The sequence below is a fragment of the Strix aluco genome, chromosome 5 (assembly GCF_031877795.1).
Source record: "Strix aluco isolate bStrAlu1 chromosome 5, bStrAlu1.hap1, whole genome shotgun sequence".
Classification (NCBI taxonomy): Eukaryota; Metazoa; Chordata; class Aves; order Strigiformes; family Strigidae; genus Strix; species Strix aluco.
Genome location: NC_133935.1, coordinates 45,791,420 through 45,810,410, shown reverse-complemented (window position 1 = coordinate 45,810,410; position 18,991 = coordinate 45,791,420). Strand labels below are relative to the sequence as shown.

The 18,991-nt window shown below is 37.6% G+C and overlaps 1 protein-coding gene across 3 annotated transcripts in view; it reads left to right on the top strand.

Moving 5' to 3' along the window:
* The window catches only part of ZDHHC17 (zDHHC palmitoyltransferase 17), a 78,182-nt gene that overhangs the window by 17,176 nt on the left and 42,015 nt on the right, over window positions 1–18,991 (top strand). For all 3 annotated transcript variants that reach the window (XR_012623566.1, XM_074827176.1, XM_074827175.1), the window contains exons 2-4: window positions 4,168–4,271; window positions 11,578–11,700; window positions 17,965–18,042. Coding sequence is in view for 2 of the 3 variants with exons in the window: in XM_074827176.1 (XP_074683277.1) it covers window positions 4,168–4,271; window positions 11,578–11,700; window positions 17,965–18,042 (305 nt within the window). In the remaining variant the exon portion in view is untranslated. The remainder of the gene's footprint in view (window positions 1–4,167; window positions 4,272–11,577; window positions 11,701–17,964; window positions 18,043–18,991) is intronic.

Sequence of the window (18,991 nt, the reverse complement as noted above, 5' to 3'; positions counted from 1 at the left end):
TTTTTTATTCGACCTACAGATTTCTTCTTTTGTCCCTCCCCTATTTCACCGGGGAGGGGGGAGGTGAACGGCTGGCCATGTGGCGATTGGCTGCCAGCTGAGTTCAAACCACAACCTACTGTGATTCACAAAATACACATTCTCTTTTATATTGATTCCTGGCAGCTTGTTGGCTTGGGAACTCAAAAGTTACTCTGCAGATCAGTTGTGAGCTAGGCACTTGCAATGCCAGGTGAGAGTTACATCCTGCAGAATGGCACTGATCGTAGCCAGCATGCTACTGCGGCCAACATGCAACTGTCAAGTTACATAGATAAAAAAGTGGTAAATTTTGACTCTTAAGCTTTGGAATCTGTGTCCAGGCTGCAGAGATCTGACTGTATTGGGTGAGGATTCAGATTTGGTATGCTTTCTTGGAATTTGTCTTAAGCGGTTTAATTCCAAAATGAGCTGTATTTGCATCTTCTTTTCAGGCAAATCTGAAGTCATCCTTTTTCCACAGGCTGTGGTTAGAAGACTCTGTTATATGATATTGGAGGCTTTGATGTTCATATACCTTTCAGGATTTTAGGGATTGTTTCAACTGTTTTTAAATATAAAATACAAACTCAATTCTTTGAGTAAATTGGGAAACATAGGGTTCACTTTATATTTGTTGTGAGTCTTTATATTAAAGTATTGTAACTGTTGATATATGTACTGGGGGAAAAGAGGGAGAGAACTGTTTCTTGCTTGTTCATTTTGTGTCAGGTAGTCGTATTTGCCATCACCTCAAATCTAACTTTTTAATCACTTTGGCTATTTTGCATTAATACAACAAAAACTAAAAGTTTCAGCATAAAAAGAGTAGTTCAGAGATGCTCTCAGTACAAAAGGAGATTTAAAATTACATTTTTAAAAAAAGTTAAGGGTACTGTCATTACCTTCAAGTCCTTAGTAAAAGTAGTAGATAAGCTGTAGGGGAAGCTTAGGAATATCATCTGTCACTTTTTTTGAATTTACATGGTTAATAGTTAATACTTAAGATTTTGCTATATTCCCATAAACCTTTTTGTGAAAGCATTATTATCAGAAGGCTGTGGTTTCATGGTCACTTTAGACTGACATAAATTTACACTGCTTGTAAATGAATGGCTCTCTTGACTGGCTAGTACAGGCTCAAGGGAACAGAAGCCTGGTTTGTGTGCTTGAAGTGGTCAGGAAAATGCAGTTTAAGAGAAATAGTGTTCCCTGGTAAATTAACATCTGTCTGAAAAATAACCCAAGTTTCTCAGTTAGCTTTTAATAGTGGTTAAATAACCAGAAGAGAGACTTCTTCCCTTCCAGTAGCTGTGGAAGGCTAAGAAATACTCTGAACTACTATCTGCTCATCAAGATGCTCTAGGACAGAGAACTTCTTTTGTTCTGGACTCTGCTACTTGACTTACCCTTTAGATTTTCAGGGTCTGAGCATTACAATTTGATATGTAAAATCCTGCTGCAATTGTGTGGTGAACAGAGATGGTATAAATCCTGCTTTTTTTCTAATATGATGGAAGAGGGAAAATCACATGGGAAAAAATAATGAATTTAGCCTTCTCTTATGTTTGGTGGTTTTTGGGGTTTTTTTTTTTAAAATGTTCTCTGGTATCTTTCCAGCATTTTTACTCCATATGACACACTGGCTTTTTTAGCTGGGGAAAAAAAGGTTTGGTTAAACTGCTGGCTTCTTCAAATACAAAGTGAAGTTATGTTTCTGGATAGTAAGAGAATTGGTTGTATGTGTGATTTGGATGACAGCAGATGCCCTGCTACAATTTTAAGATGCTCTCTCCTGTAGAGATGGCAACAGAGCAGCAACCTTCCTGCTGGGCTGGCAATGCTTAATTGTTTTATCTAGTTAGTTTTTCAGGCTTAGTAAGAAAAATTGAATGCCACAAAATAACATTGTGGTCAAGAAAATATGTACTCTGATCATTTAGGTACTGTGTGAAATTGAAAACTTTATTTTTCAGAAGAAATGTCTGTGCATAAGAATAAATCTATTTTGAAAATGAAGACTTGCTGCGCTAGTTCTCAGTGTGTTACTATGTTCTGGTTTTAAAGCTCTAAACACTTGATTTTCTTGAAAGATTTTTTGGTGTATAAAATGCCATAAATGTTCTAACTATAAATTACTATATTAATTTAGTACAGTTTAGTAATACAAAATATACTTAATGCATTAGAATCTCTTTTAATTTGATTTTTTTTTCCTGTGTGAAACAGGTACATTGTATGTAACAAATACTAACATGATCAACTGAAGTTCTTCGGTTTTGAGATTAATACTGAGAGTTTTGGGATTTGCAACTATACTACTTTATTCGTAGTTTACTCTGAGGTTATAACTGGTATAAGTTTTGAGACTTCTGCTTAAGTGGCCCTTCAGTGTGTTGAAATCTGGAAAAAGATATTTAAAATGTGGTTTTCAGACTTAAGTCTTTTTTTACCTCTCTAAAAGGGATAGATAATGCATGTAATAATTTTAGGGTAGAAATATCTTTAAAATAATAAGCAAAATTTGTAATAACTGATTTGATTACCAGCATCCAGTTAATCTATTGTGTTTATACAGCTGAGTAAACTCCAGGCTGAGAAAACCAAGGGCGGTTTACTTGTCTGCGTGCAAGCTCAGTACCTAACCTCCCATTGCAGTCGATAGAGAGCTGCCTAATGTTGTCATGGGAAGCTAGAAAACACCTAGCCACAACTGGACACAGTAAGAAGTTACTCTGGTTGTGACCAGCAGCTCCTTTGCAGAAATTATTGCACAACTGAGAGAATGTGAGAAATGGGGAGCCCTGCTCATCTTGGCAATAGGAAGACTCCCTAGTCCTAATATGTGTCTTAGTCACTTAAGCTAGCAGGGCAACGTGTGCCTCTTTGGAGAGAAGGTGGTGGGAATTTGTGACTGCAAATCCTTGTTAAGGTTAGGTGTATTATATCATTATTGCCTTGACTCAGGGTATCTTTATTTCAAAAAAATAAAAATCTGTCTAGTATAATAATGAAAAAGATGATCACTCATTTTAATAACTAAGTGGAAGTTGGAATCTTAATTAAACACCTTTCATAAGGTGTTTAAAAGTGCTTCCATGTATAGATTAAAGAAACAAAATTTCTGCTCATGAAACTGTGTTGGGGAAAACTGAGTAAAAGTAAATAATATATTTCTAAAAATGCACTTCAGTTGATTATTAAACTTTCAGGGAGCTTGCTTCTTTTGCTACACTGTTGCAGTTCTCATGCATTTTTTTATGTAGCTATGCTGAATTGCACAGTTGATAAACAGAGGCAATCAGTGATGGTATTTGTAACAAATGGAAAATTGTCTACAAGATGTATAAAATTCATCGTTCAATTTCAGCTTGCTGAGCTGACTGTCACATGCATGTAGTTTGTAAAGAAAAATGGTATGTTGCTGCCCTAGTGATCTGTCAATACAGTGTTTTAATATAAATTCCACCAAGGGAAGCATTGAGGGTTGAAGTGTTGCACTTCATCGAAAGAATTAGGTTTGTAGGGAGCTGTATCTGGTGGAGAACATGTCATGGTAATACCATTTATTTGAGACCCATAGGTTAAACATACACAGATCACTTCTGAAGCTGCGACTGAAGTTGAAGAATCAATAAAGTATCAGTAGGTTCTTGTCCTTGGTATTAATGATGCCCAATTATTTATTTTCTAGAAGGTATTTGCTATGCTATTTGAAGTATAAGGTTTGTTTGTAGCAGCAGAGTGAGACACTCTCAGTTTATGGCCTATAGCTTTTTTTTAGTTATGCTATGTTGCATTTATAAAAACAAACAAAAGAATCCGTCCAAAACAAACAAAAAAATTGCTGTTACTTTTTGTTAACATTCTGTGAAAACACCCCAGCATAGGATTTGGCAGAACTCTATTACAAGTGGTGTTTTCTGGAGGGTGTTTGAAATCTATACTAGGGAATATGGCAGCCCGCTTTGCAAAATGTAGATATGTGGCCAGTCAGCTTACCACCCTCAGATTTAGGTAGCTTTATAGTACACTGAACTTGGGTACTGGTTTTAGTTTTACTTATAGATTTTTTTTTTTTTTTTTTTTCTCTGAGAAACTTGAGTAATGCTGACTTTGGTGTTCTAATGGCAAGTGTGTCTTTTTTAGGAAATAAAGCCCCAAAGCCATTACAACCATGGATATAGTGAATCTCTTGGACGGAAAAGCCACATGGATGATTACAGCACTTGGGACATTGTCAAAGCCACACAGTAAGTTTATTTTTGAGTGTTAGCTTTGTTTGTGTCTGTATTAGTTAAAAAATAGTAAAATAGATTTTTTTTTTTTTACTTGTATAAAGTGGAAGGTGAACTGTATTTGTAGATACAGTAGTGGAAGATTTCAGAAATTAACTCTACCAAATTACTGTTACGACAAATTTATGAGCATTGTATGAAAATATGTGGGAGGAATTATGGTAAGGTGTCAGTACAGGTGGTTGCTGGACATGCTGTTGGAAGAGAACATACAGTCAGTTTTCTTCCTGGTGGTACTGATGTTTATTTTCTGTAGGTGATGATTAAGAGGTAAGTGGGCAACACTGATACGCAGACACGAGGGTTTACTTTATAGGTTAGAAGGAATGTGTATCTAACTTCTTTCATTGTCTGATTCTGCAGTTTCAGTGCTGCTATGAAATTAAGTTTATTGCCAAAAAAGGATTGTAGGAGTAAACTGTGTGCAAATTTAATAATTGAATTCTTAATGCAGATGAATTATACAAATTTGTCTTCTACACAGTCCTGTAGTACATACTAACTCACAAGACTTTCTGAAGAATTGTCATGACACTACTTTTCAGCTTGCTATCATTTACCATTCAGAAACCACCACTGCTGTCACTTTTCTTCAGTGAGCTAAGAAAGTTTTGTAAGATTTTTGTTTTACTTGTCTTGTTAATTTGAATGCTTAAACTATTATGTATCTTGCTGAGCTATTTTTCTTTTTAAAAGAAAATTTTTCTTTCCTTTTTTTCCTAAAAGGCATCTCTTCCAACTGAAAGCAGCTTTGCAGCTCTGCATGTGACACAGGCCCCACTTTAGGTTTAGGAAGTATGTGCTTTCCTTCACTTTTGTTTTGAGTTGTGAGGAGTTTAACTTCCTGAAATAGATGTTGGCTGACTCTGCATTTGTTGCTCTAAATACTTAAATAGTATGTTGTGGTTTAAGCCCAGAGGGTAGCTGAGCCTGATGCAGCTGCTTGCTCACCCCTTCTCCCTCAGGACTGGCAAAGAGAAAATAAAGCAAAAGACTCGGGAATTGAGATAAGGGCAGGGATGAATGATTCACCCATTACAGTCACAGGCAAAAGACAGACTCATTAGGGGGAGGGGGAAAAAAGAACATCAGTTTAATTCAGACACTAACAACACCACCACTTAACAGACAGAATAGGACAGTGAGAAGCATTACCATATCTTAAAACATCTTCCCCCATCCCTCCCTTCTTCCTGGGCTCAGCTTTGCTCCCAATTTCTCTACCTCCTCCCCTCCTGCAGGGGGGCAGGGAATGGGGGGTGCAGGTAGTCCTGTTGCTTCTTCCTTCTTGGGACACACTCACGCACACACACATGACTCCTCACATTCTTCTCCTGTTCCAGCATAGTTCTCCTCTCACAGGAGACAGTCTTCCACAAACTTTGTCATGAGTTCTTCCTATGGGCCACAACAGTTTGTGTGCTGCTCCAGTGTGGGTCACTCCCATGTGTTGTAGTCCTCCTAGCGCTGAACTACAACAGCAGGGGCTTCTTCCCCTGGGGTCCCAGCCTTCTTCAGGCACAGCTACCTGCTCCAGCGTGGGGTCCTCCATGGGCTGTAGGGGGCAGGGGGGGTGGCCCTGCCTTCTCACCACAAGCTCCAGGGTGTTGTACACTGGCGCACAACCCTCCCTTCCTCTTCCTTTCTTCCACTGACCTTGGGGTTTGCATAGGTGTCCTCCTTGCAACTCCTCACAACCCCTCTTCCTCTTGGGTTCCCCTTAAATACATTATCAGAGGCACAGCCACTGTTGCTGATTGTCCTGGCCTTGGCCAGAGGCGGGTCTGACTTGGAGCTGGGGGAGATTTAAATCTTTTAAGACATGAAACTACAGAAAGTAGCTAATTTTCACAGGTAGAGAAGTATATGATAGGTTATGACTAGGAGAACAGAATCTGAGACACATTAATCCTTGCATCGTGATTTTCTGTTCTGTTGAGAGTAAATAGGTACCTTCTGCTTGTAGTGAACTTAAGCAAATTTCAACTATGCTGAAAGTATGTTAAATAACCATTATGAACGTGGCTATTAAACATTAATGATATTAACAAGTGCTTTTGTGACTTCTGGAAGATTGATTCCTTGTGCTCAAGTGTTATGATTTCATTATCACAAGATTAACTTTTCTGTTAGTTTTATTCACTGAGATCATTCAACATGAAGTCGTGTGCGTTGTGAAATAGTGCAGCACGATATATGAAATGCTGAATCATGCTTCGGGAAAATTGTTGGATACATTTGAGAACATGCTTTTTTCCTCACCATTTCTCATAATTCATAGGGTAACTGATAAGAAAAAAGATAGGATACATATGGAATAACTCAAATTCATGAGAGTTGGCCAAAGTGACAATTACTCCTGGCTTTTTGCAGCTATTCACAGGAGAGAATGGGCACGCTGTGACACAGGTACCCATTCTTTCTGCCTGGTCATTTGTGCCCATGGAGTTTGCTCATATTGCTGAAAGTGAAATATATCAGAAGTTCACATGGAAGGGTAGGATTTTTTTAACCACAGTAGTAATATAGCCACAACTGTCTAGACAACTTGAGGCTTTGGAACATACACAAGAGCTGAATTTTTCTTGTCTCAGGTCACTGTTAATGGTTCATTAAGCAGCTCTTGAGTTACCCCTTTGCTCTTGAAAACAAAATTGTCTTACTGTTTAACACGAAAAACCATGAGAACTATGAAAGGCTTTGTTAGTATTTAACCACCATCATTCATGGGAATGAGACTTCAAAGATAAAAATGATCATTTTTCTACTAATTGCATTTCCAGTTAAAACAGCTTTGATTGGCATTAAAATTATAGCAAGATGAGGGAGTGAGCTCCTGACTTACCTACTGTTTGTTGGCATGGTGATGTGCTCACTGATGAGAGATTCCTTCCTAGTATTGTGGCCAAATTTTATGTTAATCATGCAGCAAAGCTGGCAGTGTCTTATTTCCAAGAGTCAATGCGCTTGCAGACAAAAGATTAAAAAATGGATTACATATTTAAAATGCAAAAGGCTTCTAGGGTACTATTTTTGAAAGTATTAAATTCAGAATATCTTTATTACAAATTACAAATAAAATTACAAAGCAATTATAAATAAAACGTTACAGGTTAGTTACCAGAATGGCTTAGAGACTGTGATAATGAAATGAGCTTGCACAATGGTGTTTTTGCCCCAGAAGAACTAGTCTTTCAGAACAAGGCAAGCTCAATAGTATGCTTTAATTATATTCTGTACTGATGTTTACAGCATCACCCTCTAGAATTCACCCAGATGCTGAAAATTTGGTAATACATCAATCTTCTGTGAAGATTTGAATCTTTTCTTCCATTCTTCTTTCTTGAAGGGCATAGAGCCCTTTGTAACAATGTTATAAGCATGATTATACTGAGTCCCTGAAGTAGCTGACTTTCTCATTTTGTAATCTAACAGTGGGTTGTGAACCCTTGGAGAAGGTAAGGTGAAGTCAGCTGCAGCAAACTGATGGAAGATGACTGTAGTTAGTATGTGAGAGAAGAATGCTGCGTTTCTAGGACAGAGCTCAAGAAACCATGACTGCCTCAGTGTTTTATTTAATTGTACAGAGACTGCTATTTCCTGGAAGAAGAGCAAACTGTTGTAAATTCCTAACCTTTTTTGCCAGGCAGATTTTGTCTGTCTAGATTCTTAGGTCCTCTTGTGCCAATGTATTAAATCAGAGTGTTACTAAATTATATCTTGTGTGTTATGTCTTTTGTAATTGGTTATGATTGAGATCAAGATACCAAAATAAATTGCTAGGAACAGACAAACTGATGGTGACTTAAATAAAAAATTACTATGTACCTTGTTCTCAGTTTAATTTTTGGAAAGTGTTTTGTTTTCTTGGGAAGGCTCTTTTGATGTATTGCAGAATTTCATGATTTTGTTTTGTGGCCAAGCGATAGGAAGTACATGTGACTTGCAGTTTGCCTTCCAGTGTGGAGGAAGGGAAGTCTATGATGCTAAGCCTGGACAAGGAATCCCTTCTTACTGCTCCTTGTTGTGTCTGAAGCCATGCAGTAGTCTTTGCCCAAGGCCTCACAGCAGTAGATGGGTGAATTCTAGAGGGTGGTATTTGTAAACATTGGTGGAGCAAAATTAGAGCATCCTATCAGGGCTTCTGCAGGGGGTTTGGCAGCAGCATTCTGCCTCAACAGGCTGCAGAGTTGATTTATATGCTTGCCACAGCTCTCCTTTGTTTTCGTATCTCTTGAGCAAAGTTCTTCAGAAAGCAGCGTCCCATTTTCTGAGATTTGCTTGAAATAAAATAAAAAACCCACCACCCCACCCCCACCAAACTGCGAAGAACAAACACTCACCTGCCCCCCGCCCCCCAAAGACTGTGGCAGGTCTGCCTGGTTATACCTAGGTCTTACAAAAACTTGACTAGGTATCAGAGGTTACTTTCAAGAAGGTTCATTTTGGGTTGACAGGACAGTTATCTGAATAATTTGTATGGCTTATGATAGTTGAACACTAGTGATGTTGTGGTTTAACCCTAGTAGGCAGCTGGCTGCTGGCACACTCTCCTCTGGTGGGATGGAGAAATGAATCGGAAGGGTAAATGTGAGAACTCATGAGTTGAGATAAGGACAGTTTAATAGGGAAAACAAAAGCTGTGCCTGCAAGCAAAGCAAACCAAGGAATTAATTCCCCACTTCCCATCAGTAGGCAGGTGATCAGCCATCTTCAGGGCAGCAGGGCTCCATCATACCTAACAGTAACTTGGAAAGGCAGATGCTGTAACTCCAAAGGTCCCCCTTCCTCCTCCTTCCTCCAGCTTTTATTGCTGAGCACAGTGTCATGTGAAATGAGATACTCCTTTGGGCTGTCCTGGCTGTGTCCCCTCCCAACTTGTGCACCCCCAGCCTAGTGGCTGGCAGGGCAGCATGAGAAACAGAAAAGGCTTTGACTCTAAGCACTGCTTGGCAATAGCTAAAACATCCGTGTGTTATCAACACCATTTTAGTCACAAATCCAAAACACAGCACCATAGGAGCTACTATGGAGAAAATTAACTTTATCCCAGCCAAAACCAGTACATGTAAGAAAAATCCCAAAAGGTGTACGTGATTGCCTCTTACACTTTATACAAGTTAGCATTATTGTGTTCTTTGTATCTTTCCAATAACCTGGAATACTCTAATATAATTCCTTCTTGTTGTGTAGTACTACTTATACTAACCTAATAGCAGGGCTGTAGGTTAATAGTTTCTTAAATTATGGCTTCAGTTAATTGTTTAAATGAAGACAGCAGGCTTGTCTACAGCAGTAAGGGTTGTCAGAACAGCTGGCTGGAGTAGAACAGCTTGTCAACAAAAGGGTGTTTTACTATTCTATATGTATTGCTTTCCAGGTTACTTCCAGATGTTGTAGTATGCAGGTGTGATACTCTACTGCAGTAAGATCAGAATTTGCTGTCTTGCTTTCAGAAGTCCTTCTTTTCCCCCGTTTCTCCTACTGTCTCTTCTCACTCTTTGTTCTTGGCTGATCTGCCTTTAGTAGTCCTAACCTGTTTCAGTGGCCCCTTCAGCTAAGGGGAGGAAAGTCAGGAGCGTTAAGCCATTTGAACAAGCACTCATCAGGCCACGCTGCTGATCTAGACTGGGACTTGGGAGATAGTGTGCCTCAAGATTGGCCAGACTTAGAACCTTATCACTTTTCCTGGCAGTTTTATGTGTCTGAACATGTGTATCTTGTTTAGCTGCTTGCATATTTTTAAGTCTTCCTAAAGCAAACCTCTTCTCTCGCCCCCACCTCCAACTGATTAAAAACAAACCTTTGTTGTCAAAATTTTTCATGACTGCTGCTTTTTGACTCGGTCTGAGGGACCAAATTTTACAGGCTTGTTGCCAATCAGTACGTACTGCGTGCAATACTCTGATCTTTTGTAATGTTTGGAAAGATTATAGGTATGACAGCAACTTCTGGCATTTTTCATAATTTCTAGTGCGACTTCTCTAAGAAATTGAAAACAATGTGATCCTAAGTAGGCTGTTATGTCTAGTATTTATTTTTTAATACTGTTCAACTAATTTATGTGCTTGAAACCTGTGATAGGCTTGGAAAGCATTCCTGAGGTTTGTTGACTTGAGTCATTTGAGACTTGACTTATGGGAGTGCTGTCCAGATTGAGGATCCATTCAAATACACAAAAGAAAAAGTAAGAATTGTAACTACCCTGGAAAAAAGGTCTTTGTATCAGTTAAGCAAGCTGATCAAGTGGAGTAAAAGGGCCTTAAGTTGTCTAAGGCTGTCTCTTCTGCAGAAAGTAGAACATAGAAGCAACATAAGGAAAACTTACTTGAATTCCAGCTTTGAGAGGCTATTAAAATTCTGCTCTAGCCAAAGTCAGATGTCACAAGGCATTGATCTTGATTTCAGGGTGTGCCCACACATCATTCTCTTCCTTGAAACTTGAGAAATCCCTGTGGGTTGTACAGACATTGAAATGTAATCTTTACTTGCCTTTCTGCATTCTTTTTATTGCCATTGAAAATAGGTGGTAAAACAGTGTAAGCATCAAGACAAACATTTAATGTTGGAGTTAGTGCTACATTAGATGCCTAAGTGGTGTTTATGCTTCCTGATTTGTTTCAACTTCCAAAATGTAGGCAGAATTTTTTTCAAATGAAGGTAACTCACATTTAATAGTCATCTTTAATGAAAGAATTCATTTCATATTGAAGTATAGAATTTTGAAGTGGTATAAAAAAGAAAACGGTACTAACTTACATCAGGAAGATTGCTGTTTGTTATCTGAGAAGAAAAATGGGAAGTGTTTGAGCCCTGTTAGCGTTTGTAATTGACCCGATGATCCTGTCATCTGCTGAATTCTAGGAAGATACTGTCAAATCAGGTGGCTAAGCATTTCTGGTCTTCAAGAGATGGAAGGGAAGGAGAACAGAGGAGGAAGAAACAAATCTAGTGGAATCCCTGGGAAGAAAAAAATCTTTATTTATATTTGGTATACTACTGATTGATATTTCACCTCAGTCTGGTGTATAGTTTGCTGTGGAAATAAGTTTTCTGTAAAATCTTGAATTGATTAATATAATTTCTGCCAGTGGAAGCTTCTTGTTGCAAGAAATATGTAATCATATAGAAACAGAAAGTAAAGTTTCTTCTTCATTTCTCTTCTGTTTAAGCTTTTGTATTGTGACCATATGTATGGTGTTTGCTGAATGCATTTTTATCTAAGGTAAAAGTTTTGAAAAATCTCATTTTCTTCTTCAAGGTATGGAATATACGAACGATGTAGGGAGCTGGTGGAAGCAGGTTATGATGTACGACAGCCAGACAAAGAAAACGTAACGCTTCTCCACTGGGCTGCAATCAACAACAGGATAGATCTGGTGAAGTATGTATTATACTTCAATTTAAACATAAACTAATTATGTCCTTAAAAATGTTGATTTTTTTTTTTTTTTAAGGTGTTAAATAACGTTAAGTCTATTAAAATCTCAATTTTTGGTCTTGAACTTTGGGGGAAGGGGGAGAAGTTAGAAGACCTAATTTGCATTTTGGTAGCAATGTTTTCATGACACAGTTAACAAATAAAACCTGTTCTATGTCCAGAAGTCAAGCTCAGGCTCTTAGATGAGATAAACCTGTGGAACGGCTATTCAGCTGTATGTGCAGTTTCTTTATACTCTGGTATACTTGTTGAAATACCAAAGTTCTTTTTTGAGGAGGGGAAGTTTGATGCTAGATTGTAGTGAATGTTTTTGACTAAGCAAGATTAATATGATGCAAGGGGCAATTTCTACTTCATGATTTCAAGAAGTTCTAACTTCAATAATTTCTTTGCCTTTTAAAAATACAACTGTTAGAAAAGGTAACATTTCAGCACCTCTCCTTGCAAGTAATAACAAAATGTTTAATGGTGGGAGCTGTGGGATTTAGGGTATTGTTTTGCTTTTCAGTTTATAAAATCTGCAGCATAATATTTGAGACTATGTTTTTAAACCTATTGTTATCGTTCAGAACAAGGAGAGCTTAAATCCTGAAGGAGTAATTTTTAGTACTTGCTGTTTTACACATCATGAGTGTGTATATAATTTTTTTTCTCTACCAGTAAGAAAACAATGAATTAATTACATGCAATTAAATCTAAATACACAAAATATTATTGAATCAGCAGTTTTCTAGAATATTTGACATAAACTGCACATCTTTAATCAGTCCACTTGTCAAAACAGTTCTTATTAACAAATGTGAGTACTTACACATAAAAACAAATGCAAAACATCTTTATTTAAGCACTTTCTCCCTGTGTATGTCCATCACTAGCACCTTCATCAGACCAGATCTTGCGTTTCTAGATTTCAACTTCATGTTTTGTTTCTCATCTTGTTTTTAAAGGACTTCCTGTGTCCTCATGCAGTTCTCTTCAAAGAAGGTTAAATAGACAAACATAGGTAAATAGATAAAGATTTAGATCTGATGAGAAGGATATTGGGGTCCTGTTGGACAGGAAGCTGACTATGAAGCAGGAATGCAGCCTTGTGGCAGAAAAGGCCAACGGTATACTGGGCCTCATTAAGAAAATCCTCGTCATGTTGAGGGAGATGATCATTCTTCTCTGCGCAACTGCTGAAGCTGGACATTGGTGTGAAGTTGTAGGTTCCCCTTTGCAAGAAAGATAAGGGCTTACTTGGGGTGAGTGCAGTGCAGGGTCACAAAGATGATTAAGGGACTGGAATATCAGACATGACGACAGGCTGCAAGAGCTTGGACTTCTTAGCCTTCTCTTTTCTAGGCTTACCTTGTCAATAAGATCCTCATATACAAGATCCTCAAGGAGGATCTTATCAATGTCCATAAGTACCTGAGATACCTGGTAGTATATAATACCTGGAATCTTATCAGTGTATATAAATACCTGATGGGAGGGAGTAAATGAGGCAGAGCCAGACTTCTCTCAGTAGTGCCCAGAGGCAAGACAAGAGGCGGAGGGCACAAATTACATGACATTCCATCTGAACATCAGGAAACACTTATTTTACTGTGTGGGTGACTGAGCACTGACACAGGTTGCCCAGAGAGTTTGTGAACTCTTCATCCTTGGAGATACTTAAAACCCAACTGGGTGTGGTCCTGGACAACATGATCTAGATGCTTTGATAAGGGATGGTTAGACTAAATGATCTCCAAAGGTCCCTTCCAAACTAAACGATTCTGTGAAATAATTCAGTGTTTTGAAAGAATTTTTTTTATTTTATACACAATAGATAGCACAACAGATTTTATGTCTTTATTGTGAGTAGAAGCTTATCATGGAAACCATAATTCTGCATTTGGTATCTTCCTTTCATTATAAGATATGTAACCATTGGGCTTTTTGGAATGCTGAAAGAGAGCCTCTTGCAAAAGTGATGCTGGTTTACCTAAATCTTTTTTGTGAGTACATTTTAGACCGTATTGTTTTCTTCCTTTTCATTCCATTTTCCTTCTGGGAGGACCCCTTGTCCTGGATCTTTATGACTGGCATCTTACAACTTAATGTGAAATAACTGAAATGCATAAAGTTTCTCAGATAGCTTTTTTTTTCTGTAAGAAGAGTGTAGTATTTAAAAGCAGTTGTTATATTTTGAGCTCACTTTATTTATCCATCTTGAATGCAGAATGAATTACATGCGATGAATTGTTTGTCTTACTTGAACTGTTGGAAGACATATTTGTATTACAGATACTCCATCTCATTTGATGTGTCTTTATAAGGTCTGAAAAGTGAATGACATCGAGACAACTATCATAATTTAAAAACATCAGTATGTCACGAAGCATTTGAAAAAACAGGCCTATATTGTGGATAATGTTTCTGTATTATGTATAGTTTCTGTATTAGCTTTGCAGTGCAGTGAATCTACCTGTGTGATACTCAATTATGACTTAATGCTTTAGTTCACTAGCATTTCATGTATTGTACAGCTTTTTCTTAAAAAAAAAAAAAAACCAAACCAAAATAAACCAAAAAAAACCACCTGCCCACAAAAAGTTGTTTGGGGACTTTGTTATTCACAGAGTAAAGTCAGACCAAATTTTAAATTCCCCATTAGTCCTCTTTTGACGTTAAATTTGTGAAAGTACTACTTTAGTATGTGAGTAATTCATGGTGTATCTTACTTTTTTTTTCCCTCCAAGTGTGTTGTGAGCAACTTCCTGCTACAGCAATTAGATTGGACATAGAGGTGGTTCAAAGACAAAATGTCAGATCCAGATAGATAGTCTGTGCTTAAATCTCTATCTGAATTTCCAGTTAGGTCTTTACTATATGTTAGGAAGATCTTTCCACCTACATGTGAGTGCTAGAAGCTTGTTCTGAGAATTAATTCAACATAACCTTAACTGTACCAGCCATATCTCTTTCATGTTATTTTAGTATGAGCCCTGATAGTCGAATGTTCTTAAATTTAACGTGTCTAATTCTTCCTTTCTCCTCAACAGTATGTCAAAGCTCTTGTCCCTTCTTGATGCATCACTACCACTGTGACATACTGCGTTGCATTTTCTTCCTGCTGTTTACTACAGTGCTTGTGACTACTAATGTGTTTAACTGTATCTAAAATTCATTCCTCCTGATGCACTTCTTACGGTCTAAGTTTCTCTGTCTTTAGGGGACTTTAGTTTATATTACTCAGTGTATTGTGTGCTCTCTCACTCTTTTGTGAGACACTGGTTTATTCTGTTTCCTTAGAGTGAAATTATCCTGTGTTTTTATTTCTGTTTGATCTTATCACATCTTTTCCCATGTCTCCACTATTTATGCCCAATGTGTGCAGTGGATAATTTCATTAAATATGTTGGCTAGTAAGCTTGGTATCACAGAGATAGAGTCTAAGTGTAAGTGGTCTGCTCTCGTGATACCAGATCTCAGTGTCTTGCTTACTGGGTATTGACTATATAAGGTCTTCCCAGTGAAGTAGCTTATCAGCTCATCTGTGGAGCCTGCAGGCTTAGAATTAGATTTCTCTTATTTTTAGTGTTTCTTCATCCTGTCTGCCGTGAGACTTGAGATTCAGCATAGATAATGGTGAAACCCATTGATACTTTATAAGGAAAACTGCAGAAACTTTTATTTTTTCTATAGGATCAGGAATCTAAGTGTCAGACATCTACAGTGTAATTCTCTTTTCATCACGACACTGTTCTATTGGTCTCTCTTCAACTCAGTTTTGTAAAAATGCAAAAATTGGCCTTATCTTTACAGTTACCTACTGCCTGCGTTTCACTGTTCCCTGTGTCAAACTTTCTCCAGACAAGGATTTCTCTTCTACTTTTCCTCCTCTAGCAACAGTGACTGCATGCAATTTGATTCTGCAAACACTGCATGCAAACTGCACCAGTTTTCAAATGCCTGGCAAAGACTTAGAGATCCTAATGTGGAGATCAGTGGAGTACTTTCTTCTTAAGACAACTTCTTATCAGATCTGCTTGCTTGGAATGTAAGTAGATTGCTCAAATAGGACTTGCACACCTGGTATCTTCTAGTGTAGAAGCTTAGATGACTCACTGAGAGTAGAATTGCCCAGTTTCTCCTTTCTCCAGGGATGTTCTTGCCAAGCACAAAATTCCTTCTGCAAGATCTACCTGGACAAGGATATTAAGTTCTCAGTCTGATTTTGCAGAAAAATCTCGCCGTTTAGGTGTACTGAAACTGAAGCGCAGTGATAAATCTCAGCTTAGTCTAAGAACACCCTTAAGGAAACAAAAAACGTTTCAATGTGCCATCTGGCAGGAGATTGCCGCCTTATCTTTTCCCAGTTGTCAAACTGCAAGTTCTTTTCTAAATAAAATGTACTAACCAGTAAGCAGTGCTGCTGCTCAGTAGAATCTGAACATATTCTGTGTTTCTGCAGGGACCAGTGTTTGAATGAAGACAATCTGTTTAATGTTCACCTCCCCACGAGTGGCTGTCACATCACCGAGATGGATCCAAGCTTTGACTGTGAATTTCTGTGCTGTCTTTTATGTAGACGAGATTTCCTTGGGAATGTCTTCCCAAGGGGGACTAAATAGCTTCTCAGTGTCTTTTTCAAATTTGTTCTTTGGTAGCTGGTATTCGCCTCGCAACAACAAAATTATGTTGTCCCTTTACCTTCTATACACCTTGTCTTTTCACCTACATGGAACCAAGACTTTCACAAAATCTGTGGATGTTCTCATTGAGAAATCCAAAAGCTGAACTTCATTCAGCAGAGAGATGTTGCAGTTTTGTTCCTTTGGTGTCAGAGACCAGCAGAGTGGACTGTCCTGCACTGACCAGAGCAGATCTTGTTTGTCATACAAACTTTGGCAAGTCTGCTGAAGTCTACTTCATTGTGTCTGATGGCTCTAAATCAACTGTATAAAAGAACTTTTCCTTTATGTGTTTTTAGTGTGGACATGTATAACTAATGCATTTTTCAGTTTCTGTTCTTAAAAGTAACTTTTGGGCTGTTTTTGAAGTTTTCCTCTGAATCAATAAACACTAAAAAAAAAAAGGTAGTTACTTAGGGTAATGCTTTTCACATTGTTCTGTTTGTTGCCCTTCTTCTTGCCTTGAAACACTTAGAGGAAATTAAGGTGACAGAAACTCAATGCTGAGGATTTGAAGGACAGTTTGTGTGGGCAGGAGAGCAGCGTTTGTATATACCTGACAGGTATTTTGAAAGTGAAAAGTCTGCAGGCACAGGTACTTGAAATATGCAAGCACTTAGGAATCTATATCTAGATAGTACTTTTTAAAGGTCTGTTAGTAATAACTTTTTTTTTTCCATTGGCTTATAGCGTAGTAAATGAAGAACTACAAGCCTCTTCTGGGAAGGCTGGTTTTCACAAAGGAAAAGTAATATTCCCAGTTTAGTGTCCCATATAAAACAGCAAGGAAAACAGTTTACAGAAACAGTACAAATGACAGTGAATATGAATGGCTGCAGTTAAATATGGGTAACTTGTTTTGTTCTTACAGGTAGCTCGTCTTTTTGTGAATGTTCTAGAGGGAAAAATATTCTCTACCTCATCATTTAGAAGCATTTTTTAAATACTCAGATGTTTTTGTCCTTTGATTAATAACAATTCACAAGTATGTAAAAATATTAGTACTTGGCTAAAAGCGTAACTTAAGCTTGAAGCTCTTGAAACAGTGACTTCAGCAGAGCCATTTCAGTGATGATAACATACTGCAAGTTGAATTGTATGTAATTTTTCCTTTCAGCCAAAATTCTCTAAATATGCTAATCTTCTAGCAGCATATTATTTTACCAATAATTCAGAATTCTTTTTAATGCAGCAACCCCTAAATATTTTAGAAGAATCCTTTTTATTAAATACTTCTGTGGTAGCACAGTTCATACTATTATATATAGCAATTATTCTATTTTACCTTAAAAACCAAACTAGGAAATAGCATCATGTTCTAAGCACAGTAGGAAGCATCCCTACTCTCCCAACCCACATCAAAAAGGCAAAAAATTGAATGTATATGCATAACCTCTAAAAAGGAAGGTTATATGAAGGCAAGAGAAGGTTCTGATCTTCTGGTCTGTAACTACCTGTTTTGCATAACATCAAACATGATTACTGTGTGTCCTTTATATTTAACCAAGGCAAGCAATAATGTTTACTGTTTCTGTTATTCCAGATACTATATATCAAAAGGTGCTATCGTTGATCAGCTTGGAGGAGATTTAAATTCTACCCCACTTCACTGGGCAACAAGGTAGGGAAAAATCTTCTGGAATTTTCCCGTGTTTTTGCTTAACTGGGAATCTGTTACAAATTGATTTATGAAATTTCTGTATTTTATGGGAATACGGTACAAGAATTAATTCAGTTACTGATAACTGGGTACACTGTGGATGTGGTATGTTTGAGCTACAGGAGCTTTCAGCATATAGTTCAGTTTTTGTCTTACCTCTTTTTGATGTAGAAGGTGATTGCTATGACAGAAAAAAAGAGTAAAGTAAAATTAGAGTCTACGGTCACCTTGGTTTACTCTTACTTTGGAGATCTTATTTTTGTCAATCTTCTGAAGTTCAGCAATACTTGTGCAGATGGGGCTTGGGATGATTTTGTGTGACCTTGTCTTTGCAGTGTTCTATTGTGTGTGTGGACTTTAAGATGCACTTAAAATCAGTTTTTTGATGTAGAAGATGGCCCAAGAATGATGAATGGCTGGGAAAATTGAAGACGGCCTTTGAGCAGTAGCTGCTCCTTCAGACAACCTCCTAGAAATAGGCAGGAAAGGAATACTGTCCATATTAATATTTTTAACTGCAGACTGAAGAAGGAGACTAAGAAAATTAGCTTTTAGAACAATTAATGTATCGAAATAATTTGTTTACTAAAGATGAGGACTTGCTTGTTAGCCTCTCTTAAAGATTTTAGCTTGTATATTTCTTACAGGTCACACTCTTAAGTTCTGTGTTAATAGACCAAAAGCTTGCTTAGATTTCCTTGTGTTCATAGCTGGAATCTGTTGTTCTGTGAAGCATTGTCCAAAGCTGCTTCTGACAGATTGAAAAGGTCATTTTGCTCATGTCAGAAACTGTGTACTGACAGTTAGGCACTGTGTCTACAAGAAGGATATGCCTATGCTCATTAGGCCAAAAAGATGCTTAAGCTTCCTTTTGTGGAGGAAGTGTAGGCTTTCAGTTTTCCTTTTTTTC